This window comes from Onychostruthus taczanowskii, unplaced genomic scaffold, assembly GCF_017590055.1.
Source record: "Onychostruthus taczanowskii isolate IOZ18803 unplaced genomic scaffold, ASM1759005v1 scaffold16, whole genome shotgun sequence".
NCBI lineage: Eukaryota > Metazoa > Chordata > Aves > Passeriformes > Passeridae > Onychostruthus > Onychostruthus taczanowskii.
Genome location: NW_024498795.1, coordinates 10,751,424 through 10,779,246, shown reverse-complemented (window position 1 = coordinate 10,779,246; position 27,823 = coordinate 10,751,424). Strand labels below are relative to the sequence as shown.

General features: G+C 41.5%; 1 protein-coding gene across 2 annotated transcripts; it reads left to right on the top strand.

Annotated features, from left to right (window-relative positions):
- Positions 1-27,820, top strand: ANKRD29 (ankyrin repeat domain 29). Of its 2 annotated transcripts, XM_041399387.1 has the most exons (10): positions 1-21; positions 5,999-6,109; positions 7,800-7,898; positions 9,605-9,703; positions 15,574-15,672; positions 18,951-19,049; positions 24,728-24,826; positions 25,296-25,391; positions 26,456-26,554; positions 27,737-27,820. In XM_041399387.1, exons 1-10 carry the CDS (start codon positions 1-3, stop codon positions 27,818-27,820), a joined length of 906 nt encoding a protein of 301 aa, XP_041255321.1. The 2 variants fall into 2 exon arrangements, with proteins under 2 accessions (XP_041255321.1, XP_041255322.1); XM_041399388.1 differs by lacking the exon at positions 26,456-26,554.
- Positions 27,821-27,823: the final 3 nt, after the last annotated feature.

Below are 27,823 nucleotides of genomic sequence, written 5' to 3'. Positions count from 1 at the left end.
ATGTGCAGGATGTCGTTCAAGGTGAGCCGGGCGCCTCAAGGGGAGAGGGGCGGGGGGATGCGCCTTTGGGTTCCCGCTTTGCGCTTGTCATGCCGGCAGCCCGTGGAACGCTCTGTCGTATCCGTGATTTGGGGATTGATTTGTTTTATTTTTTTTTAGGAAAAACCAGGGTGGTGTAGGGAGGAAGGAAAGAAAGCAGTAACGTCCTTCCCGGGCTTTGGGGTGCCCCGGGAGTACTGCGGTGGCGGCTGATGGAGCGGGCGCTTTTCACAGCTGACAGCCCCAAAAGGGTGCGTGCCTTGTGTTACATAAACTGCGAGCCTCCGTGGAGCTTCACTCTGGCTCGGGGGTGGCCGGGCTCTGTGCTCTGGGTTTTGGTGCAGTCAGGAGCCTCCTCCTCACTTTTGCGACCATCTCTGCTGGTGCTGGTTGTGTAATAGTTAGGAGGCAGTCTTTATCCGTGCTCTTCCTTTCAGGCTGTGGTGGCCACTGAAGCCACACTGGTTCGTTCCCTTTGCCAGCTGTGATTCCCGTCACTTTTTGTACTTCTTCCATCCAAACCCACGCAAGAGCAGTCATTTCAAATGATTGCCGTAAAGAAGTTTTTTAATGTAAGGAGAGGATTAATAAGGTTATTTGGCAAAGAGGGAAGCAAGCAGCAATTTACTAATGATGTTAACAGATAATATTTATGATGGATGTACATCTTCTCTGTTATGCACTTTCGGGATGCTGTGCTTGCCCTTCTCTTATTGATCAGCAGCTCAGTGCCAGTCCTTTGCCATATTGCTTGTGTTGCATTTTTTGATTTGATGGATTATTCCCTGTACTTGCCTCTCTCCTGTCAGGATATCTCCCCCCTGGAATGCTGGTGCTTCGATGTCACCGTGTCTGTTCAGTGGTGGTGCAGCAGGTGGTTCCCATGGAGGCAGCAGAGAACCTTTGCTCCAGGGGTAGCTCAGTCTTACACTAGGTGGTGAAATCATGGAATGCATTGGGTTGGAAGGGATCTTAAAGATCATCATGTTCCATCCCTCTGCCATAAGCAGGGATACTTTCTACTAGACCAGGCAGCCCCTTCCAGCCTGACAATGGACACTTCTAGGGATGGGGCATCCACAGCTCCTCTGGGCAACCTGTTCCAGTGCTCACCACCTTCACAGTAAAGAATCTCTTCCAAATATCCACCCTAAACCTACCCCCTTCCAGTTTAAAGGCCATTTGTCCTTGTCCTATCCCCACACGGCCACCCTAAACCTACCCCCTTCCAGTTTAAAGCCATTTGTCCTTGTCCTATCCCCACATGCCCTTGTAAAAAGTCCCTCTCCTCTTGCAGGTCCCGTTCAGCCAGTGGAAGGTTGCTCTAAGGTCTCCTCAGAGCCTTCTCTTCTCCAGGCTAAACAACCTCAATTCCCTCAGCCTGTCTTCATAGGAAAGGTGCTTTCTCATGATCATCTTCATGGCCTTCTTCTGGATTTGCTCCACCAGGTCCACATCCTTATGTTGGGGGCCCCAGAGCTGAACATAGTACTCCAGGTGTGGTCTTACCAGAGCAGAATTGAGGGAGAGAATCACTTTCCTCATCCTGCTGGTCTTGATTCTTTTGATGTAGCCCAGGATACACTTGGCTTTCTGGACTGCAGTCTCTGTGGTCATCCCCTTTTTGGTCCTGCATTGGTCTCACACCTCTTTTCTTTTTTTTTTTTCCAGTTTTTCTGTCCCTTCATTCTGAGTTTTTTCCCACCTTCATTACTCACCTTTTTTTTTTTTTTTTTTTTTTTTCCCCAGTTTTTCTGTCCCTTCATTCTGCCTGAGTTTTTTCCCACCTTCATTACTCACAAGCATCCACCCTAATAGCCCCATGTTCCTGGTGATGCCAGCTCCTTTTTCTTTCTTATCCTCTTTTGGCCTCCTTGTTTCTTTAACTTGTTCTTCAGGTCTTAGTTTCTGTTCTATCCCTATCAGCTCCTTCTCTGTGCCCTGTTTCTCACATTGTATTCCCTCAAGTTTTCCTGTTCAAAGTAGCTCACTGCTTTCCCTTCCCTCTGAAGAACTGCAGACCATACCTCCCTCTCTCTGTTTTCTCTCCCTTTCCTGTGACATTTTTTTGGCATTTTCTCTTTCTCTCAGATCATGAACTTAACTTGGATTCTTACTATTTGCCACAGGCTGTTCACATTTTCCATCTTATTATCCTACTTAGCCATGGCATAGCATTTATCTTTCTTTCTCACACAAATGTCCTCTCTTCTGCCACATTTTGCCTGACTAAACAACATTTATATATTGAATCACCTTTCCTTTTTATCAGGATCCTTCATGGAGGATATATTGCTATCTAATAGAGAACTCTGCTCCTAAGTTGCACTAGCCTTTTCCATCATGCTTGATCCTGATTTCCAGTTCTTCTTCTTCTTTAAACTTTTTACTCAGAAACAACATTTATATATTGAATCACCTTTCCTTTTTATCAGGATCCTTCATGGAGGATATATTGCTATCTAATAGAGAACTCTGCTCCTAAGTTGCACTAGCCTTTTCCATCATGCTTGATCCTGATTTCCAGTTCTTCTTTAAACTTTTTACTCAATTCCTCCTTCCCATTAGGACTGGTTTGGAAACTAAGAAAGAAAAAGGAAATTTCTTGCATTTTGCCAGCACAAGGAACAAGGCAATGGGTGGACTAGTGTTCTTTCTCCTTTCTTGGTTTGGAAACTAAGAAAGAAAAAGGAAATTTCTTGCATTTTGCCAGCACAAGCCAGTGGGTGGACTAGCGTTCTCTTTCTCCTTTCTTTTCTTTCTCTTTGTCTATTGCCCCTTTTCTTTCCCTGTTTAAGAACTGCACTCTTCCTCCTCAGCAGTCACCCCACTGTCACCTGCGCTTTCTCTGCAAACAGCAAATTAAAGGTAGGGCAGGGAGCAGGAGCTGGTGGTCACAGCATTTAAATTATATTTTCCCCCTCAATATTCCTGAAATGACACAGATACCTTAGCACAATTCTTTTTTTTTTTTTCTGTATCCCTGCAGAGAAATGGTTTTGTCAGATTTATAATATATATTTTCCTCTAGACCATTTTTGAAAAAGTGTTTTTTCCAATGTCAATACAGCATGAATATAATGCCAGCTTTTCATCTTTGGGCTCTCATAAAAGCATACAACCAATCAAAATTATTAGCACAGCCAGATTTTAAAATAAAATTTTAGAGAACTTGATGAAGTGAAGGAACTTCTATCCTGAATGTTGCTGATGCTTGCACAAGTGACATAATGAAACAAGCAATTTTCATGAAAGTTATTAGCTAATAATTTTCAAATGTTTATTACATTGTGCTTCCAGACTGTCAGTGCTGAGGATCAGTTGTTTACTTTGAGGATGCTTTGGGAGCAGACTAGCTTTATGATAGGAATTACATAAAAATTTTGTCTGATTAATCTTTTGAAATTCAACATTACCTCTCCCTAGGAAGTATCTGATGAGACATGACTGAGTTCACAACCGAACAACAGCAGTCACATCCTGCAGCTACAAACCCATTTATTGCTAAAAATAATTAAATTAATTGGAATATTAACCCCAAAGTGCTGTCTTACATTTTGCCTACCAGTGCTGTCAGTATTGCTGATGAAAATGAAGATCACAGAGATATAGATCCAGAGATATAAACTGCCACACAGTACACAATGAGGCTGTACTTGACAGGTGCCCAGATCATCTGAATTATTTTGCATTTTCATTCATCTTAACACATACAATAGCTCAGATTTGCATCTGATTTTTTTTAATACAATCACTGGATGGTTGATGGTCTGAGTGTGCAGTATATTCTACTTTTATACAAGGGATCCCAAGCAACACGGAGGCACAAGGAGAATTAAAAGTGCTTAATAGGAGTCGGAAAAAACTTTGGTTTTTGTCCTTGGTGCACTGAAGAATTCTTCCATTCCTTGAGTCTGATCCAAAGTATAAGGACAACTCTGCTGGAGGGCTACTGTAGGACTTAGAGGAGAGAAGAAAGAGGTAGGAATTTATGACTCATAAAGCCAAAGACTTTGAATTTCTCCATCCAGGGTCACACTGGACATTTAGTTCTCTTCTCATGTGAACTGGTGAGAGCAGGTAAGGATTTCCTGGATATGGATTCTAGGTCACCTGTCCAGTGAAAGTGGGGGTGTATGAAGAGCCATAATAAAATTCAGTCTGCTACTGTGCCCTTGTAGTTAAAACTGGAGTGGATTAAATAAATATTTCCCTTTATGGATGTATTGCCATACCTCTAAATCTTCTAAAACTTTAAGGCATAGTTTGGGACAATAAAAGGTAAAGAATTTGATTGTCCGTTTTGTAAAGACTAAACATAATTCTTTTGCAATAGCTTTCCAGTGAATATCATAATAACAAAGTCAACAAGACAATATTCCTGCCAGCTTTTTAAATAAATGTCTATCTAATAAATCAGTGCAGAAAGGGCAACATGAGCCCTGTGTGTTTAGGTCAATTGTTTGCTTTTACATGAAATATTAGTGGTTCTAAGGGCAAAGATAGGAAGACACTACAGTGTTGCCAGCAAGGAGAGTATAAACTGCTGTCTCTACCTTAATCAACATTATCTACACATTCTCCAGGGAAATGCAACAGCTGTGAAAAGAAGATCAGAATTTCGCTTATTGTGCTTGCTAAAATTTTCAGACTCCTGCCCCTGCAAGTGCTGGTACAAGAAATAGCACTATCAATTTATAGGAAGTGACTTATAGTTTATTGAATGGTTGGAACATCTCTCATCTGAAACAGCTGCCAATTTTCCAACCTATTAATATTAAAAATGGAACCCATGGAAAGTGCTCAGTGTGACAGACCTGTGATAGATTCAGATTCATGATTCATGTGTCTGCTGGTTTCTGCAAAGTTTATTGTCTTCATGTCAGTGAAGGAAGCAATTTAAACTGTGCTGTATTTGTGCATTTTAATTATAAAGCATAAAACTATTGAATCCTGATTCCCTGCCACATTACATGTGTGCATTGACATTTAGACAAGAAGTGCCTGTGTAATTTCTCAAGCTGGATTATTGACTTTAATATCCACTCTGCACTCTCTCTGGGTTATCCTGAAGTCAGGGTTCACTGCAAAGCAATGCCCCTGGGTATTTTTGACTCTGCTTTGGTGTGACTATTGGTGGAGTGATGTTTTACACCTCTGTAGGTGGTTTGGGCCCTTATTAAAAAAATCAACAGCATGAGCCTGCTCTAGGATACATATCATTGCCATCATGGTGTTTCCCCCACACTTCATCCCGGACAGAGCTTACCTGTCAAGGCAGAATACTGGCAGCTGTCTGCATCGATTAGGTAAAGAGGGTGGGAGCAAAGGCCATGTCTTTTCATTCTGCCCTTTTCCTGTGCTGGAGCAGTCATCATTCACTCCTGCCCAGGAGATATTGCACATGCCCACAGTCCCAGGGTGTTAATTCCAGGCAGGAGGCTGAACAAGCAGTCTGGAAGATGCATGAGCAATACTTTTCCTGTATTGGAACGTTGTGTGCAGAAAAGAAGGAGATGACAGAGAGCTAATCTGAAAACCAAGAGGATGTCCTGCAGCAGGACATGTCAGCAGGATGCTTCAGCCTAAGTATGGCCAGCCCCACCATAGAAGCAGACAATACAGGCATCACTGGGCATGTTGTTTTCTGTGCTGTTTCCCTGTGGATCTGGATCATCATCATTTCTTATTACAGAGCAATCTAAGAGACTGCCATGGACACAAGGAAGACTTGAAATAACATGAGGAAGCACAGGAAGACTGGTCTCTTTAATTGCAAAAAAAAATTAAATTAGCTTCCTTTCCATGCTCTGGGAGTTTGAAAAAACAGCACATTAAGCTGAAACTTTCCTGTCTTGAATGCAGAATGTATGCAATGTGTGTGCTTGCCCAGTGTAATTCCCAAAGTGATTTATTTCTGCTTTCTTTTTTTTTTTTTTCTTTTCCTTTTTTCCACCAGAAAGAAACACCACTTGCCAATGCTGCATTTTGGGCTGCAAGAAAAGGAAACCTGGCTCTCCTCCAACTGCTGCTGAACAGTGGGCGAGTAGATGTGGACTGCAAAGACAGCGTATGCACACAATGCACCTACAGCCACAGCACTCATTTTGCATCACTTTCCATAGCCCACCATGCAGAGGGTGTAGTAGGGATCTAACATGAAACATATGAATGTCTTATGGTACTTCAGGATGATTGAAAACCTTCTCCTGTCAGTAATCAAGCAAGATAAAATAGATAAAATAGTGTGATGATTTACATCAGTGGCAAGGGGTTAAGAATTTGCCAGCACTCAAAAATGTGTCTTACACAGTTATTTGTGGTGCTGACATTAAAAACACACATCCCTAGCACCTCAGGCTTCTCTTTGCAAAGAAATGTCATTGTAGTAATAGATCACAGCAAAGAGTTGGCTGAATTGAGCCCAGGTAGCAATGATTCCGTCAGCTAACAGACCTCCTCATAATTAGAACAACTGCTGGCCTCCTAAATTCTTCCTCTCCACCCAATCTCTGGACTGGGCACCAACATGAAGGCACAAGATTGCCAAGCAAGAGGAGCCCAGACACATTCCTTACTGTGACTGACATGGGTTGAAATTAGTTTTGAGCTTGGAAATGGGTTGATAACACAGATAATGAGCAGGTCTTTCTATCCTGCCTACAGTGCATGGTGAGGTACTTGATTGTGCTAATCTGAGCCAAAGAGCAAGGTGAAAAGGAGGGTGAGAAGTTCCAGGTTTCTTTTGTTTGGCATTGGGACTGACTGACACAGAGTCATGCTGGTGTTGGTAAGGATTAATGCCACTTCCAACCAAAACATGAACTTGCCACAGCTTCTCTCACTTTGAATACCTTCAAAGTGTAAGAGATTTTCTAAGCCCATTGACTTTAACGTATCTGCTCATTTTCATTCCATTTTTGCCCTGTAGGCAAGTCTTTGTCCTACAGTACTTCTGGAGCTGGTGCTATGACTGTCCTTCTGACAAGAGAGGGAAGGTTGTTCAAATAGAGGCTTGTAGTAAAAAGGACAGAGATCAGTAAGAAAAAATAAAGCCACTACTGTTCATTTTTTCTCAAAAAAAGGCTAACTTTGGACAAGAAATTTCACACTGCATTGTATTAATGATTGTATCAGACATACACATTTTCTAGACTAAATTATTTTTTTACAATTAAGACCTCATGTTTGTTTTTTGTAATGTCACCCATTCCTTCTTTAAGTGTGAATGGTTTTGAAGGATGTGTTTCATCCTTATGCACGTGGTTTCTTCATATTGTCCATACACTGCATATATAAAAATCTTACTTCTTTCCCTGGAAGTGACCTTATAGTGTACTGAGGGAGCTGAACACAGATTTCTGTACAGAAAGTTCTCTCTTATAATGTGAAGAGTCACTGAGTGAGTTTGCTCTCATTATTTGGATAGGGAATTACTGTTCAAACCACCCAGCCCCTTCTCCTGACTATGACTCAGAATTCTAAGTGACTCAGCTGAGTCACTCATCTCCTGTGTCTGAGGTTATTCTTCTGGAAATGATGAAAAGAACTTTGGGATTCTCTGCTTAAAAAGAGAGGGGGAAAAAAAGCTGTTTAGAAACAAACCCCATTCTTTTTATACTTGTTGCATTTATTTTGGGACAATAAGGTATCATAAGCTTCCTCCAGCTTTTTGGCAGAGATGCTGTCTCATCCAGACAGCCTGATTCATTGCTGTAGGTGTCTGTTGAAGGTACTGACTTGTTTTTCCTTACTCCCAGCTTGGCACAACAGCTCTGATGGTAGCCTCTTACTATGGCCACATAGATTGTGTACGGGAATTGGTGTTGCAAGGAGCAGATATCAATCTGCAGAGAGAGGTAGGATTCAAACAGGGCTTGATTAAGTGACTGTTGGTTTGTTACAAATAATAAGAGTGTTGTCTGCTGCTTGTTGCCAGTTGTTTCTTTGTCACTTGCTGTATAGTGTATTTATAACATGTATAACGGGTTCCGTTCCGAGGACATCAGGGAATCAGATATCTGGGGTTTACAATAGAAAATCAGATGCCAGAGGTACATTTATAACAACATATCAAGCATCTTCAGCACATCTGGTTGGTGAGGGTCAGTTACATCTGGGATGTAACCCCCCCCAGAGTTATTCCATTTATGTGTTTGCAGGTTTACTTTTTGGCACAACAGTTTACAGATCTCCAGATGGGATAAATAATAAGAAGACCTTTACCTTTGATTTGCAGCCTGGTCATTAAAACAGAATGGATGCCATTGCTAGCAGAAGGATTTTTTTTCATTTTGTATGTTTTGGAGTTTCTGCCTTTTAGTCTGAGCCAACTCATCTCTAGCAGTCGCACAGCTTTATCACCCATACCCTTTCCTGCATCTCTGCTTGGCATTCAAGAATTGTCTTGCACCATGACATCAGCATGGAAGGGACATCAGCAACTGATTTTTTTGGGACATTGCCTTTCACTCATATTCCATGCAGGCAGTTGTAAGGATTGCAGTTGCTCTGGTCTGCGTGTTGGCTGTGCAAAGAGCAGAATTGTTGTGGGACAACCATTGGTTTTAAGAGAAGAACAGTTTAAAGAGGGCATGAAGCTACATGGGATGGGGCAGGCCATGCAATGGTGGCAGGACAGCAGTGTGCTCATTGCTCAAATGGTACAAGCCAAGGTTTCTTACTTTCTTTGGTTACCTGGAACCAAAGCATTAATCTCATGCTGACATCTGCAAGTTACTGAGTCAGTGAATGCCCTGTTTGATGATGTAGGTGTCTTTGCACTTACTGGCCTAAACTTGCTCTAACCATGATTGTCGGTGTCTTTCAGTGGGGTCCTGTTCGAACAAAACATGTACTTAAATATGTCCCTTCCCTTAGGTAAACATTGCTTGGAAAGAAGCAACAAAAGAAAAAGTTAAGAACACTTTTATGGAGCTGCTCTTGATTATCACTCAGGAAATACTGATTCAACAAGCCAACAAAAAGGAAAAACACTGAAAGCCTCCAAAATCACTCTGTTGCAGAAAGGGAGCAAAACAGATGAAGTTTAAGTGCTAAAGACCAATGGCACTGTTCTGCAACTAAATGGTGTTACTCCAACCAGTGCTCTTGTTCTCTAAAGTTGCTGTAAAGCTCAGGGAAGTGAGAGTCCCATAAATGTGGCCAGGAGAGTGGGCTCTGAAATTATCTAAGTGGGGCCATATGCTATTGTAAAGGCTTTGGGCACTGGAGTGAATTTCACATCTAGCTCCCAATTCCTGTACTTTCTACATGGGGTAAGAGAGCCCAAAGTAAGAAAAGCCTGCATCTATCTCCCTTCCTTCCCTTCCTTCCTTCCTTTCCTCCCCTCCCTCCCAAATGTATGGTGCTGGACAGATTTTTCAGTGCAATGGGAAGAAGACTGAGTTAGGATACCTGGTGTCCTCTGGAGTCTTCAAATTCATCATGTCTTTTCAGCTGATATTCAACTGATTGAGCTCAATACTTTTTAATTTGAAATGTCTGTACTTCAGTCAAGTGTGTTATGTGTTTGTTACTATTTTAATGCATTTTTCCTTTACAGTCAGGTGCAACTTCTCTGTTCTTTGCTGCACAGCAAGGCCACAATGATGTAGTGAAGTTTCTCTTTTCATTTGGAGCCTCCACTGAATTTAAGAATAAAGTAAGATGATGGGTCTATTTTTGCATGCTGATACACTCTGACAGTCAAGGCTGGGTTTTTGTATTCACATGAAACATGACAGGGAAGTGTTAAGATGATGAAATTTCCTCATGTGAACATTTTTGAGTAATACAACACATGGTGATATATTAACTTTAGACTAGATTTTCATACCTAGACTTAATGACATAAATTCATCAAGGTCCCTTGACAGTGATATCAGTCTTTCTTCATAAATTATCCTCCAGTACAGGATCAAAGGGTCTCTTTGCACATACCAGGTAGGATCCTGATTTAGGTGTTTATGTACTCTGGTTGCATAGAACTTACATTTCATCAACGTTGGAATGTCCCTGCATGCCACCATTAGATACATAAGAATATAATGCCTTCATTTCCCCCTAAATTCCCACCTTCCCATCTGGGACGAGAAGATGAAATGCACCTCAGAGTTTTTATTTCTTTGTTCAGGCAGGTCCTTTTCCAAAATCTTGTTAGAATCAATTTCTCAAGATATTTTAGTCAGTGATTTGAATGATTCTCTCAACCCATACCAGTTTTCTGGAGTCCCTGGAAATACAGGCTCTAAATACAAGGGAATTGATGGAACATCAGAAACTCAGCTCCTTATGCTCCAGGGGCTACAAATCCTGTTGTTTTGTGACCAGAGTTCACACATGCCCATTGAGTAGGATTCTGATACCCCAGGGAGCTGTGCTTGTGGTGAGCAACTCTCTGACCGCAGCAGCAGCCAGTAATAAAAGCATGAATGAAATTGTGGCTGTTTAGCACAACATGGAGTGCAGCTGTGAAAGTTGGCAGTGCAGGAGGTTGCAGTGTTAAATACAACAGCTGTATCTTACAGTGCTGGATAATCGCATGTGGGACAAATTTCTTGGGAAAGGTTGCACATTAAAATAAATTACTTTTATCTCAGGATATGGGTGGGGGTTAGCAAGATTCAGAGGGGTCATCTTCCCTTGCAATCAGCTGGCAAGTCAGAGGCTCAGTACCTCAGTACCTCATTCTAGAAAGACATCTTCAAGTTAGTTGAAGTTACATCTTCACTCAGTCTTTCCACAGCCTGCAAACTAGGAGTCTGTGAAGAGACCAAGATTTGATCCAGGAGGTGAACAGCAGGCTTGAAATTGTCTGATCCTTCATTGCAATATACAATCTTTTATGAAGCATGCAAAATATATTGATGTGAAACACTAGGACAGATAAAAGAGAGCAAAAATCTAAATTATAAAAGAATATTCCTATGTCCAGCTGCTCCAAATGGCTTCCATCTTTGGACAAATGCAAGTTTCGGGTCTACTGTTGCTCACCTTGCAAATTTCATTCCAGACCCTCTTTTCCTGCCTGACCCTGCTTCTGAACCCAGACCTGACTTGGCCCATATGCCAGTCCCGAGTATCTTTTAAGCTGCTGGTTGCTCTTCCTCTCCAGGCCACAGCTTTCTGATGCATCCAGACAAGCTGGTTGAAAGATATCACCAGCTCCCAATGGGTGTAACATGGGAAGCTGGTGTGTGATGTGTGTGTGAGATGATTTTCCAGCAGCATCACCCAGCGTGTGCCTGGGCAGGAGGCACCAGTCAGGTGTAGTGCGTGGACAGTCCATATCTTCAATCTTCTGATTTAATAATGTGGTTTTCGTAGCTTGGAATAATTCCATTATTCTCTTAACAGGTGACCAAGGTGACAGGCTCCTCTATCCCTCCCAAACCCCAGAAACAATATAATTGATAAAATACACCTTTTCAGGTTAGGGACAAGGCGTTTTCTCAGTAGGACACTCATTTGGGAGCACCACTGGAAAAGATACAGCTGATCCTGCTTTTAAAGGGCAGTGCAAAATTAATCCCTTTGCAAAGAATATGTATATTTCTATTATAAATTACTACATGAATTTGGAATAAGCACACAAATTGAATGCATCCTAGAAAACAGAGACTTAACTAAGGAAATGCAAAGCCCAACATCTTTTTCATGTACTTATCTGTAAACTGTGATTACTACATTTGTTACTCATATATGAGAATTCTGGAGATACAGGCATGCAATTCTTGTTAAGCCTTGTATCGTTAGAATTGTATTTGCTATGGCAGGCAAAGTAAAACTATTCTAAAATACTGTAATAAAGTAATTTGCAATAAATGCTGATGTTCTAAAGAGAATGAATAGTACTATTGAAGGTTAATGATTACATAATTATTACATACAATATTATTCATTCATATTATTCTGCACTGTCCCAGTCTGACATCCATATAAATATTTAACATAGGTTGAATTTTTCTTTCCTTTATTCTGATAGATGTGATTAGCATGTGAGATCTTTAAAAGCATGGTGGCACGTTTTCCAAGCAGTACTGCGGGTTGAGCAGTGTGTCAGAGGCTGTTTTTCAGCAGGCAGTGATTGCAGAAGATCAGTTCTCATCCTCTGTACTGCCTTTAAGAGATGGTTAAACAAGGTACAATTCTAAGCTGTTTCAGGTGTTGATGACAGAAGAAAGGGGTCAGCAAATAGAGAAGTCTGCACCACTTAGTGTGGTCTTACCCAGTACTGCTGTTCCAAGTATTTTCACGGCAGATCAGCAGCTGCTGTTACGTGCTGACAGTGAGGAGGGCAGACCCTGGGGAGGGCAGAAAAATAGTTTCAGGGGAAGAATTGCAGAGGTAGCTGAGAAAAGTCCAGCTCCTATCTGAGCTGGAAATATTTGCAGTGCAGGATTAATAGAAGCTTCATTGTGTCAGGAAAACAGGATATGAGCAAGAAGTGAACCCAAGGCAATGTGCCATCTCCAAGAGGTTGCACAGTGGCCTCCTGCCCACTACAGAAGGGGTGATAGCCCTAGGAGCCCCTCAGTGCTTGCTCACATGGCCAGCTCCCATTTGCTGCCCTGCTCAGAGTTTCCAAGAGGCTTGCCAGTACCAAAGACGCTGCTTCAGCCTTTTACTTACCTTAGCTGAAGCCAAAAAGGAAAGAGGTAATCACATGTCTGAAAGGGATGTTAAAACTCCATCATTTAATTTTTTTTTTTAATTCCCCACAACTTATCTGCATTCCCTATGGTCTGTAAAGCATTGGGGGTCTTCAGCTAGAGCTTGCTGGTGTAAAGTGTAAGAGAAAACCAGATGGAAGCTCAAGGCAAGAGGAGGACTGAGTAATAAACCATTGCACTGTTTGACAATTCCTTGATTTAACTAAGTGCTGTCTTATCACATGGTCAGTGAAAAAGTTTCCTGCCGCCAGCTTCCCTTTCTTACAGAAAGATGTAAATCTAATTTTTCACAGTGGTGCCCCCAGCTCAGAACATGCAGAGGAATCCCAATCCCTTCTGTTGAATGTGTTCAGCTTTATATATCAGACAGACAGTAGAGCAGGTCTTAGAGCTCAGTTGTCCTCCTGATCAGGGACCAGGTCTTTGAGCCCAGGAATTGTTACCCACTTCTCTCTGCCTCAGTAAATATTTGATTCAGAGTGGACAGATGAAACTGGGGACCATCCAATGATCCTCTTCTAACCCCTGGACTCTGATCAGACTGATCTAGGAAAACTTGGTCACTTTAGTCTGAAAGATCCAATTGGCATATTTTGGAATTGTGTTACTCTTGCAAAGAAAAAAAGAATTTGTCTAAAACTGTTCACTGGGTTGAACCAAACACTTGGTCAGGAACCCCTTTTTGAATTAATTAGACATATATTGAGAGAATGTTGCCATTCTTAAACCCCAAGCTGTCACATCTCCCCAGGTGGGATCACACATTGGGATTCCAAGTGTTGCGCTTCAGCTCTGCTGTGCTAGCTGGGGTTAGCTCTGCAGGCCTGCTTTTTATTTGGGACCTGTCACTTGGTTCCCTACGGAAATTATGATAATAACCAAACAATATTCTAAAAATAACAGGAGTTTATGGAGAAAACAAGAATTTTAGAAAACAAAAGCCTGACCATAAAGTAGCAAACAACCTTTTCCCAGATGCAACCAACTGAGCATGTCTATTTACCATCCATACATGGAACTTTAATATTTTTAAGCTTCCTAAAACTTTTCCTTCCATACCTCTCCACAGAGAACCTTCAGTCTGGATAGCATAGTTTCTCTTCTTGATTCACTAACCTTTCTCTCTCAACACTGTTCAGGGAAAATGTCTTTAAAAATTTCTCTGGGTTTTTTTGTTTTGTTTTGTTTTGTTTATAGCCCTTTGATCCAGTAAATCACCCCTTGAACAAAGTGGCTTTCACTTGGCTGGAGAGAGGAAATAGGTTACATGAAGCTATTAGCTTTTCCATTGTCTTTTAAGTGTGTATAAGGTGTTTTTTAATCCAAGAACAATTGTTATTGCTTTTGTGTTTTGTTCCAGCAGTTCCCATTAAGTTACAGTAGTTTAATTTGGCAGGAAAGTCTAATTTCTCATAAGAGAAACTTAACTCCACTGACCTGATTACACACTGTACTTAGTCAAATAATCCAGAATTAATAGGCAATTAATAGGTTGTCACACAACAGCCTCACATCTCTGGCTTTGCTGACACCCAAGCCTTCTTTTCTTTTCAATGTTGTGGCAGTTTTGGGGGTAGCTATAAACAGTGTCTGAGGGTTAGTTCAGTCATGTCAGAGCTTGAATTTTCACCAGGCTATTACAGCCATGAAATTGCACCATTGATTAATAAATTTGATTGGCACTTCTCATTATAAAAGATACATTTGGTCACTCAAGATGCAACTTCTGTTGTGGATATCTGTCTGTGTGGAAAATTTCAGACAACTTTGGGGTTGTTTCAGAGAAGAAGTCTAGGCCAAAGCACAGTTTTGTGTCCACATTAATAGCAGCTCTAGAAACCATTTAGATTAAATATTTTAGATTATTTTGTGAAGGAGAGGCTTGAGACTGGGAGAAGGCTAGGGAGGAGAGTGAAGACCTGTGGTGGGAGCATTTTGGGGTGTGCATCATCTTTGCACTGTGGCCTGGTGCCATCCCAGGCAGATGACAAGAACTTTCTCTGCATAGCTGTGTCTGAAATACTGGTAATTTCTGAGCGGGGCACAGCACAGTTTAAGATGGCAAGACCCACGTTTGTTGTCTCAGTTGTTTGAGCTGGTTGGAGTCAATCACCATTGACACTGAGGTGTTTCCCTTCTCAGCTGGCTCCCAAGGGAACGTTTCTACAAGGAGGTTTGATGCATGTGCCTAGGTCTCCCTTTAGTGGTGATGTGGAGTAACTCTAGCTGCCTGGGATTGATCCCACTTGCAGGGATCGCTTCTCAGCACAGCAGTAACAATGCTTTCACTGGTGGTCATGCCTGTGGTCAGACTCACACTTTCACAGTCAGCTACCACACTTTAAAATGCCTCCTCTCTGCTCAGCTTCAGGCCAACAAGCCACCGATGAGAGGCAGGACAAAACAGGGCACAAGGTTCTGGCCAAAGAAGAGCAGATGATCAACAGACTCTGGAGCAGTGGAAAGGTGTGCTGTCCTTCCATTGGTGGAAGAGTTTGGCAGGCATGAGGAATTTGGCTGTAAAAGGAAGAAACGTGGAGGAGCTTGAAGCTGTGAAAGGAACAAAGCTTCTAATGACAAGGCAGAAGATGAGGAACGCAAAACAGAATTTTCTTCATTCCTTTCCCTCCCTAAAAAAACTCAGGAGAAAAATTTATATAATGACTGAGCCAAGTTGAAAGATTTACATGTCAACACTTGGCATTAAAGTCATGAAAGATTCAGTAGCTACTCATCACAGAACTGCTGTGGGCCAAATTCTGAAAAGTCTTAAAGTTTGGCTCTTTTTTTTTTTATGGTGAAGTTCAGCCCAGCATCTGACCTCTCACCTGACTGTACCCATTCTTTTTTGTTTTCACAGGATGGAGGCACAGCTCTGCTGGCTGCCTGTCAGTACGGGCATGCAAAAGTAGTGGAAACTCTGCTGAAGCACGGCGCCAACATTCATGATCAACTCTATGTGAGTTATTTGACGCACACAATATTGACAATGGTGGTGGTGGAACAAATGTGCTGTTGCTTGGACAACAGCAGACATCCTGGCTCCAGCACAGACAGGCATTTGCCAAACACTGCAGTTTTATAGTACTCTGTTCCTCTAAGATGTGGATTTTGTTAACTGTCTGCTTTTTGTGATGCTGAGAGAAGTAGCACAAAATCAGAAAAGATTCTTTGGCTGTCTTTTGGTTCATGATCTGTATGGAGGATATGTACCAAATATGGAACAGACTTGTGCTACCCATTAGCCTTGGATGAAAAAGCATGTCATGTTCTACCATGATTTGCAGGAGAGTGAATAGCTCTAGAGCCTCTGAAGTACATTAGTTTTCTGCCAGAAAGAATAGCAAAATTTAAAAATTTTAAATTACATCAAAGCATTTTTTTTAAAATATCAATTAAAATGATGCTATTTGGTATTTGTGAATCTCCAGTTTGCCAGTGTTTTGGGCAAAGTAAGGTTAAAGTGGCTGAACTGATGTTGTTTAGTTGACTTTTCTGAAAGTTGGATTGTACCAATGAAGCTCTGGATTTAATTTACTCCAACAGAGACATAGATAAGTTGAGCTTTTCGGCATTCAACAGAAACAAGTAGCAGATTTTGCTTTTGCTTCCCACCCCACTCTTTCCTACCCCAGGGCACTCAAGACTGACAAAGAGGAAGTTGTTTCTCTGAGATATATGAGTTCTTTCAGCTGTTTCCATTGGCTTTGGATCTGCAGGATGCTCTTGCACTCCCTGCTGGCTTGCAGGGGAGCTGAGAGCTGGTGACTACAGAAGTGGTCATAGGGGGATCCCCACCTCAGTGTTGCCTCACCCCTCATTTATACATAAGGTAGTTCTACCCTTGCTGTTGTGCAAATTGTCTTTCTGATCTGAGGGCAGTGATTCATCCCTTTACAGGGTAATCCCAGGGGCTGCCACTCAGTTTAAAAATAGCTATGCTGCCACACCTGCAGACTCTTACCCAGAGGTCAAGGCAGTAAAATAACTTCCTTGTTGTCTCTGCTGGAGATGAGCAATATTTGCAATTGGATTTTAAAATGTACTTTTATTGCTCACAGACATTGGGCAAAGCCAGCAGAAATAGTTGTGTAACAAAATAAGAATATGATCTCTTGAAAAAAAGTGTTGTCTAGCTCGTTCTATGGGCCAAGCTGCATTTGTCAAGTGGTATCTGGATGGCAGTTTCACTGGCAGCCAAAAGGGAGAGATTTTGCACATACATTTGGATACTCCTCCCAAAACCATCAAGATTGATGTTTTAATCTTCAATTGACTCATGTGAGGGGTCAGGAGAGCAAGAGACAAAAGAATACTCTAACTAAATAGTATTTCTTGCAAAAATGCTTTGTAGCCTCAAAACAGCATTCTCATTACAGCATCCATTCAAATCAAATAGGTGTCAGTGAATGCAAGGTTCTCCATCTTGATTGTTCCTATAATAAAGAGCTTTTTTTATATTACACAGGCTTGTTTACTTTCTAAACTGAAGTGTTCTCTGGCTCTGGAGGAGAGTGTTCTCTGGCTCTGGTACTGCCAGGTTTTTTCAACTACTCATACAGCAACCAGAGAAAACAGCCCATCAGAGGGCCCAGGGACAGGCATTAATAATTCCAGCAGAGACCTCTTTTGTTTACCAGGACATTTGTCTTGAAATCAATGTCAAACATCCTAAATTCAGTCCCTGGGGCACTATATTCACCTCATGCTTCACCAAGTCTGTGCTGAGTTTTTCAGCTGGAGGAGTAGCTGCACACGCTCTCTCTGCAGACAACAGCTTTTAGTCCCAACATAGTGATATGCCAACAAGGTCAACAGCAGGCTTCCACTAAAATGCCCTGTATTTTGTGATCAGCACCTGCCTGAGTTGTCTTGAGAGGTGTACTTGCACATCTGAGATGCAGTATAGGAGTTAATTCCCGTCTCTATTCAAACGAAAAGATTCTCACCTCCTGGGAAAACTTGTCCTAGCACATCCTGTGCTTAGTGCTGTGGATGTAGGGTGGGTAAACACCTGTCCCACCCTCAATACAGATTTCTACTTATAGTTGGTTAGATGGATTATAATGCTGTTTGAAAATGTTCCATCAAAAACACTTAATGAAATATGACTTTCAATTTTTTTTCCTATGGAAGGGGTTTCTCTGAAGTAAAATTCTGAGGATATCTGCATATGAAAGACATGTCAAAGAAAAATACAACACTGTATTTGTTCACAATTTATTCTTTCACAAGCTTTTTGCAGGAAAATTCTGGTTTCTGATATGGCTACTAAATACTTTTAGATTACTATATTACAGGTGAAGGCTCTTCTACAAGATGTGCCAGAGCAGAAGCATGGTGGTTTCTGAAGTGGCACAGCAGTATGGCACAGGCCTTACTCGTTCAGCCTCAAGGGCAGCCTTCAGTGCTGGGGTCTGTAATCTTGCAAAGTACCTGACATGTCTCCACCATGTAGCAGAACACTTCTGCATGATCATATAAAAGCTAAATGAACCTGTATTGCTGTACAGGAGCTAATTTCTAATTATGTAGCTCAATGCCTCAAAATATAGTAAAACAAAGCAACCCTGACGAGGGGGAGAAAGGATGAGGAGGTCTCCATTTATATCAAAAGGCTAATTAAATACTTTATTATACTATATTATTCTATTCTACATCACTCTATCTTTATTATACTATATTATTCTATTCTACATTAGACTATATTACATTACATCTAAATTGAATCTGCCAGGCACTGAACTGCACAGAATCTCGTGACTGTCAGCCAACAGTCCCAACACACACACACGTGCTTGGCCCTGACAGGCCAAGGAAACAAAACACCATCACTTTGGGTAAACAATCTCCATATTGCATTCTACTTTGGCACAACATAGGCACAGCAAATGAGATAAGAATTGCTTTGATCATTCTTTTTTTTGCTTCTCCCAGGTTCAGAGGATGCAAATCCCACATCAAAGGACTAGACTCTTAGTATTCCAGACACAGGATTTAATGCTGGATTTGAAATATGATGGGAGCCAGTATTTGTGCATACTGAATGAAAATGACGCCACAGTTTATTATGAACTGGACTTTGCATTTTGGTAGTTATTTCTTGAGCATGGCTGTATATCTGCTGTTACAAAGCATAATGACTAAAGACTGAGAACTTAATTCAATTTGATTTGGTTTTGTGTGGAAAAATGGCATCACTTCAATGCAGTGTAAGACTGATGTGTTTGTTCTTAGGATGGAGCTTCTGCAATTTTCCTGGCGGCACAAGGAGGATATCTGGATGTCATCCGATTGCTGCTTTCTTCAGGAGCAAAAGTCAACCAGCCACGACAGGTATGAGCAACACTTCAGGGCAGAGCTGGGTTCTAATTTTACAGTTATGAAAATGAACACTGGAATTTTCTCCAGACATTGGTTCCTGTGGAGCTGTTTCATTGGAAGGCAGTTTGTGGCTGTGTCAACATTCTGGGTAACATGATTTTGTGGTAACATGATTTTAAAGTCAATACCTAAGTCATTTCTGAAAGAATTGAAACTGAAAGCTCTGCTCCACATCTACACATTACAGCCTGTGAGCCACCATCCCTGGAGGTTTTTAAAAGACAGTGTAGATGTGGCACTTGGGCACATGGTTTGGTGGTGGACTTGGCAGTGCTGGGTTAATGGTTGGACTCAGAGGTCTTTTCCAGCCTAAAGGATGCTATGATTCTAGAGCAGAACAAACCACTGACTGCTCCTTTAAACGGGTTAGAACCACACGCATCCTCCATCCAGTATGGAATGTTGATGTAAGGGTCTTGCACTGCCTCTTGCAACTACCAATCTGTTTGTGTTGTACATTACTTTTGAGGGTCTACACAGCCTACAATATCCCTGAGTCCTTTTGAAAATTATTTGAAAAGCTTTTGAAAATCTAGGCACTCTGGGAGGAGGCAGTACTAAATTTGAAATCTCCAGACCTTCGGATGTGGCTTTGGTGTCAAAGTTCATCTTTGACAAGTCCTTTTATTTTTAGTTTAACTTTTGTTTATTTGTTTGTTTTACTTTGTGTCATTTCTGTGCACTCTGAAATTCAAGCATGAGTTTTGCCTTCATCTCTGGAAGTTCTTGATACATATGGAAAGCTTTTCTCCCCATTTTCAGCTAGTCACTCTAGTGGGCCTGATGTTGCTAACGCATACAACCAGTGGCAGCTGTAACCATGAAATTAGCTCCTCTGCAAGCAGTAGGGCTGCTGTTTGATCATTAAATGGGAAGTGTGAGCTAGATTTGTGGCTGGTTCAGAGATTCCTGATGGAAGGTCAGGGGCTGGGTCCACTGTGCATCACTGGATGGTGGAGTTAGGTGAGGGTGCAAGGGGCTTTCTAGGTTTTAAAACTGTGAGATAGGTAAACATAGGTGGTATACAGAGACATGTATGAAAGCTCTCTTGCTTTCCAAATAAAAGGGTTTCTTAACTGTTTAGCTGTTTCTTGACTCTAAAATCAGCACCTAAACAGCTAGAGGTGGAGTTGCACAGCTAGCTTTACACACAGCACATAGAAATGTCTGGTTAGAGATGGAGCTTCTCAGGAATCTCTACCTGCTTGAAGAGACCCTTGCCTGTGTTCTGCTGAAAGCCTGCAGGCAAGGTAGCTGTTCTGGGTCTTCACTGCACATTTGAAATTGATGGGATAAGGTCTTGTCCTTGTAATTAGTCATGCATGTCAGCCAGGTGGCTGTGATCACTGACTGCAGCAAGCGAAAAAGCAGCAGGCAAGAGCAAATGAGTGTGAAAACTCTAATTACAGTGGACAACGTGGCATGAGACAAGCTCTGCCAGGTATTTGCAGTATTTCCTTTCATCTGCACCAAAAGCCTGACAAATCATAGCCTGGCAACAGACACTGATCTATATGCTTCTGCGTGTGTAGGTCTTTGTACACTCCTCGCTGTGGAAAAAGGATTAGTATTTTAAGGGCCTTAACTGAAACAGTTTTCCTGCTGCCCCTAGCCCCACCTCTGAGTACCAGAGCTGTGCTGGCAGCTGGCCCCTGAATTGATGCATTAGCTGCTCCTAGGTTGCCTCCACACTGTCTCCCTAGAAAAAGCTTAAGAAATGTTAAAAGCTGTTAATTAAGTCTAAAGTTTCAATGTAGAAGGAGGGACCAAGGTATGCATTAATGCCTTTTGAGTAAGTCAAAATAGGCTTGGGGATCTTTAGATCTGGCTGAACCCTGTTGCCATTAAAACTGCTTTCTGTATCTGTAATTATAATGCAGCTAATTCTTTCTGACATTATTTTTTTAGCTCTCTAATCCAATTTCTACAGCACAATGTTTCACGAGGCATTTTTAAATCTTAGTTGAGGCAAAGACTAGTCTCTGTGTGAATGCTCCTCCTGGCTCCTCTGTTTCATCTCCAGCAGGACAGACCTTCCTTGCTTGAGGGTACCTCCGATCCCTGCTAAGATTACGCCTGGATAAGTGCATGGCATTTGTATTTGGACCCACTGTAATCTGAAACATTTCCTTAACAAATGGAACATTTTTACTGTTTAATTAGTCAAGTAATGGTTGGATGGACTTCAGTCTGTTTCTTCCTAACAAATGGATTTGTGCTTTGCAAGAAGCGGGTGTGTTGGTCATGAGGAATGTAGCTCTAAAAGGAGCGGTTTCGATGCCAGACAACTCTCGCTCTCATTTACGAGCTACATTGCTCTCACTGTGGTAGAAAACTTTTCCAGGCAACATTACCTCAAATACAGGGCTGCAGGGTGCCAGGTGTGAGTTCATCTTCCCCTTCCTCATGGTGTCCAAGTTTTCCTCTCTACCTAGGGAATTTGGTGGCTTAAGCCACAGACCTGCACACACGTGTCTGCCTTCTATGTCTCCTGCTGCTGCTGTGGTGGGTACCAGTTCCCCCTCAGCCTGGTATCCCACCTCCCATCCCATGGGGGTATATCTGACACCACAGAGCATTTTGGATCGTCCTGGCTGTCCACGTGCAAGCCCTTCAGTTCTCACAAGACCAAATAGTGAAGCTTCCTGGAAAGTTTCTTCCCTGGCAATGTCCTTTCTCTTGGGTTGTAATTGCCTTCTGCTCTTGCCAAAATTGAGGAGCTGGGCAGGAATTCTTTTGTCATCTTTTTGTCTAGACAGAGCTGGGGGCAATGTCTGAAGCCTGCTACAGGAGGTGTTTTTATGCTTCTTCAACTTACAAAACAAAGCTGTAAGATTCTTTGCCAATGCTGTTTTGGAAGTCTGTGTCCCAACAGGCTTTATTCTGGCTGGATAAGCAGATTCAAAATAACCTGAAAATTAATGACTTTTTTCTTAGCACTTGATATGCAATTACACATACATGTAAGCCAGTAAAACCATACTTCAGCAAGCAAGAAATTTGCTATTGGCAAATTAGTTGTAGTAGTGCAAGTGGACTAATAGGCAGAGCAGTGGAGGATATGATACTGAGTAGCCTGAGAGTAGAGGTTGCCTGCCCCTGGAAATCTGAGGGCTCTTTCACCTCCCACCCTAATCTGACCTTTTCTAAAACTTTAAGCCATAAGCAAAAGTTGAGATTCAAAGCTGCAAGATGAAGTCATTGGTGAATGGGTAAGAGAAAGAACATTAATAATTTCAGTCAGAGTATATTTGGAACTTCTGGCTTCTGGATATATAAGGTGGTGTCCATATATACTAGCTTGTAACCAAATGTGGAAAAAAAGAGCACCTTACAAACATATGGCATATTTAAAATTATTCTAGGAATGTAGTGATCTGCAGTCTGCTGGCTGGGCAGAGGGACGAGGAAAGGAGAGTAGCTTTTGAACTGCATCTTTCCCTGTTCTCGCTTCCTTCCTGACTCATCTTCAAGCCCTAATATCTGTTTACACACGAATTCTCATGTGATCTCTTAGTATCTGCTTTGTGTCGTTCACCAACATGAAAATGGACAGAAAGCTCATCTACTCCATATAAATATCATAGATAATTGCATGAACCTGGTGCTAGATGCTAGATGCTGTTTGCTTAAGAGAAAGAAGCTGACCATAGTCAATGTGAGCCCATCATTATCTTCACTGTCTTTCTTCTCTTCAGGCTAAGTCCTTCAATGCAGTCACTCTTCCTTATAAAGTACTTTTATCTCTATCCTATAGCTGAGGTGCTGAGGATAATGTCTGACAGCAATACTATTAATGACAATTAATGGTAGCAGTTATATTACTCAACATTTGCCCCTCTTTTTGCTCCTTTTCATACCTGAAAATAGGGGTTGTTCCTACAAACTCACTGTGAGTAAACAAAAGCTGCTTTATTTCCTATGCTGAGCTTGTGATTTCATTGCTTGTGTAAATACAAGAGTGGATTTGCACAGCATTGGTTCTTCATGCAGATTAAATTGTGTAGGCTGCTCTCAGATATTTTCCAAGTTTTACAGGCTTTTTCAATGCAACAATTGCTATTTTCTAGAGCCCTCTGGTGGGGGGAGATTAGAAAAATATAAAGTGCCAGCTTACTGGTGGGGAAAACACTAAAATAAATAAATTGGAGAGGGACAGTTTTTGCCATCAAACTAGCATTACATACTCTGTATACAAGAGAGCCTTTGTTATTTTTGAATCACAAAGAACACTTGTATTTACAGGATATATACCAGAGTGAGTTCAGTCACTAATTTCAATGAGTTAATTTACAGAGAAATTATACAAGGGTGGGAAAAGATCTTGTTCTTCAACATTTGAGAAGCCTGAAGATCTCAGGATGTGCATTTGTTCCTTCTCAGAATCAGAAAAAGGGAAGCCCAGATTATTATTTCAAAAGAAGAAATAACTTTTCTGTTTCTTTCAAATTATTAATTCATTAGTCCATGAAAAGCAGAGAACTGATTCAACAATGTTTTCCTGAGTTGCATGAGCAAGTCATAGGAAAGTTCAGGTGGCGCTGGGAAGTGAGACTGTTTTTTTGACTAAGGTGGCAATATCTTATTTAATGTAAAAAGTTGATTTCTCCTGAAACTTCTCATTAAGGCTAGTTTTGAAGTCTTAGTTTAGTTTTTCTTCCTCTTTCAAGCCAAGCCTTCAGGCTCCAGAGGGTGGTGAGGGGAGCTGGCAAGCCCTAAAGGCAGAAGCAGGCACCCTGCTTTGTGGGGTCTCACTTCTGTGTTAAAGTCCAAACAGGCAAAGCCTTTTTTAAAGGCCCATGAAAATTAGTTTGGCACTGCATAACCGCTGGAGTCTGGAGAATCAGGCCATTTAGAATCAAAAACAGGAAAATACATAAAAACCCTAAATTCTACTTGCAGTGAGAAATACTTCTAGTGCTTCAACTCACTTTTGCCTTTGGGAGGGAAATCCATCTCAAAGTTTAGCTTACTCTGAATGTGCATTTTCTGAGGTTTTGTGTTCAAATAGGACTTTTCCAAAGCAGATTGTTTCATGCTGGATTCCTTGATAATTGCCTTGTTTTCTAGTGGAGTTTTGAAGATAAAATTTGTGAAATACTTACCTTCACCGTAAGGCAGGATGTTTTTGCCCAATTCCCTGAGGGTGGATAATGTAACTCAATACTGATAGTTAGTGATCACCTTGCATTGCTCCCTAGCTTCTGTAAACAACTTTCACTCCCTATGTGCAGGCACCCAGCTGCAGAATCTGCCTGTGCATGCTGAGGTTTGTCCTCTGTCCCATCTAATCACCTAGAGTTCAAAGTACACAGGATACCTTTAGCCCTTATGTTTCAAAATTCCCTGTGTATTTTAGGCATGGCTGGTGCCTTACTGGGCTTTAATTCACAGAGCAGTGCATATTTCTGGCAAACTATGCAAGATAAGGCAGTAAGAGGAGCTCTACTCCACAAACTGAAGCAGTCCTAACAATACCAACCTACCACATGAGTTTGGACACAGCTTTGCATTTGTCTCCTTGCAAGATTTGATTGAGTAATTGATATACATCAAATCCAGTAGGTTTGGGCAGTAAAATATCAGAGGGCACTGAAGTGAAGCCATCAGCAGTCATGTTTTGTTTGCAGGACGGGACAGCTCCCCTGTGGATTGCCTCGCAGATGGGTCACAGCGAAGTGGTGCGAGTGATGCTGCTCCGGGGAGCTGAGCGAGACGCCGCGCGGGATGTGAGTAGCGCTTCCTCCTGAGCTCTGTCTGCAGCTTAATGCCTCACTTGGGGGCTGTAAGTCTGCCTGGATGGAGGCTTGGTGCCTCCAGAGTCCATCCCGTTTGTCAGGTTGCGAAGTCCCACCACAGCTTTCCTTTTCCCTGTTGTGTCTGGGACAGCTTCCTGGAGGGACCTTCTGGAATAAGGGAATGGAAATGTCCACATAGTTGAGAGACAAAGATGATATATGGTGTCACTGGTTCATTTCATCCTGAAGTTTTCACTCACCAGAGAAACAATCCTCCAGGTACCCTAAAACCAGCAGCACATGCTGTGGAGGCGCTCCCTCAAAGGTGATGAGCAGAGGAGACTCTCCTCTCAGATGTGTGGGGAGAGCTGGCGTTTCCCTCCAGCTTTTTATTCCCCTCCAGCTTCCCCTGCAAGGGGAATGCAGGCAAGGCATTTTTGACATTCCTCTTTTTTTAAAGGATGGTACCACTGCTTTACTGAAGGCTGCCATTAAAGGCTACAACAATGTGATAGAAGAGTTGCTGAAATTCTCTCCCACCCTTGGCCTGCTGAAGGTTAGTAGTGAAACACAGACTTTTTAGGCACAACATAAGAAGACAAAGGGTCTGATGAAAAATCTGTCATTTATGACTACTCTAGTGGCAGATGATACAAGTTTGAGCTGAAAAAAGTCAAGAAAAAAAAATGTTTAGCCTTAATACCACTCACAAATCTTTTTAAACAAAACTGTGAATTTAATTATTTAATTCTTGGAATGAGGAAGCACATTGTATCACAGAAGAAATTCTGCTTTTTGTCACTCGATTTTATTTCTACTGTAAGTAGATTATTCTTGACTGTACAAATTTAACATTATACCCATCCTTCTATTGCATTTAGTCACCAAAATAGTGTTCTAAAAGATCTGTTGTGAGCAGATTCTCTACTTGATTTTGTTTTCCTCTGAATTCATAAGGTGACTTGAAAAATAACAGCTATTTGGAAGCTGCTTTTTAATGGCTGACCTAATTTTATGTGTCCATAAATCACATATTTTGATAGCCTCTGTGCATGCAAATGATTGGCAAACTTAATGTACTTGAAAATGTAGGTGGCATCAACTTAGTTATTAATTTTGAGTATGAAATAATTTCCACACATATTTGAACTGTCAGTTTGCAACCACAAACAAACAAAAGGCCAGCCATAAAAACCCCCACCTATCAGCTGCCTGACACTGAGGCCATTAATCATCAGAGAGAGAAGATAAAATGCACAGATGGCTTCCATTACTGCTTGTGCTTCTGTTTCACTTGTTAATGACTGATTTTGCCAGGCAGAAACAAGTGCTGTGTTCATGTCACCTCTGATCTATTGCCAAGGCTGATTATTAAAAGGAAATACTGCTGTGGTAACGTGAACTTGACTCTCATTTTTATTAAAGCATTTGAAATCACGTCCTTCACATCCCACTCGGGGCTGCCAGCACCCTAACTCAGACCCTGTGCCTTTGATGACCTAGTCTCTCCCATGTTACTTCTTTCTCACTCGTAGGTCTGTTCTTTACAAGCCTTTTGTTTCACTGCCTTTTGCTTTTCTTCCCATGCATGGTGCAAACACCTCCACTGGCATTCCCTAGAATGGCACCTCTGCTCTCCATGCAGCCGTCCTGAGTGGCAATGTGAGGACAGTGGCACTGCTCCTTGAGGCAGGAGCAGATCCATGCCTGAGGAACAAGGTAGGTCCTGGCTCACCATCATGTGTGCCATCGAGGTGGGGCAGCCCATGTTTCTATGTAGAATTCAGGGCATTGCCCATACAAGAAAAAAAGAATAAAAAAATCCCAATTTACATGCACCTTTCCCATATCTTACATAGATCTGTTAGGGTTATTTATTAGTTTTGCATTCTTTTGATAGCAGCAATTTTTCTATAGAAAACTTACCACAGTTTTATCCCGTGAAGTGTTTTAACATTACATGCTTAATTATTCTGTGAATATGTCTTCTTCTGACATGTTTCTGAACTATTTGCTACGAGGGTTTGATATGGGTTTGTTAAGCTGTAAATGAATAGTCTGGCATTGACTTCTGCGTGAGTGAAAGTTTGTAAAACAAGTAATCCAGGACATATGTTGTAAATATTTTGGTCATTTAATATAAAATTTCTGGCTTTTAATTTCTGCATCATTCCACTTGATGGCAGCACAGTTAATGTCACTCACACAGTAGTCTCTGTTAATAGACATTTTGGGTTTATAATATAACCCGAAAATGCACAAGGTTTTTTTGCCACTGATAATGATCTACAGCAGCAGGGGTGTGCAGTAGAAGAAAGTGTGTGGCTGAAACTCTCCTACTGATTTCTTTTTTTTAGCTTTTGTAAACAACATGCCATTTGGCATGACAGAGTATATTTGCAGGACAGAATTATTGATTTTCTGAAGCAGCTTCATCATAAATGCTTTGTGTTACCAAAATTGTATTCAAGAAATAAAAAAAGCAATAACAAGCTCATGTTCTATTACCAACCTTACAGCATAACACAATTTTAAGTCACTCCTTGGAGTTTTATGGACATTAGTACATAAGGACCTGCCCCATCTCCCCCAAAAAGTCAGCAGCTATGCTCTCCTTTACTTCTGCAGCAGAAGCATAGGGAACCCAAGGGCATTTACCTGGACAATCAGCACAAAATAAGCTCACTCAAATTCCATTCTGGGATTGTTTTGAAGACTTAAATGAGACTTGAACACTGAAAGATGGTTTCCTAAGGTATCTTCAACAGTGGTGGAGACAACACTAGAAAAAACCCACGTCATTATAATGACCAGTACGATCTTCTCTAGAGTGTAATGCTTTCAATCATGATTGGGAAATACTCTTTCATTTCTGCTAACCTCAAGGGTTTCTTGTTCCAGGCAAATGAATTGCCAGCAGAACTAACAAAAAATGAACGCATCCTCCGACTCCTCCGTGCAAAGGAAAAGCAAAGGAAAAGCTAATGC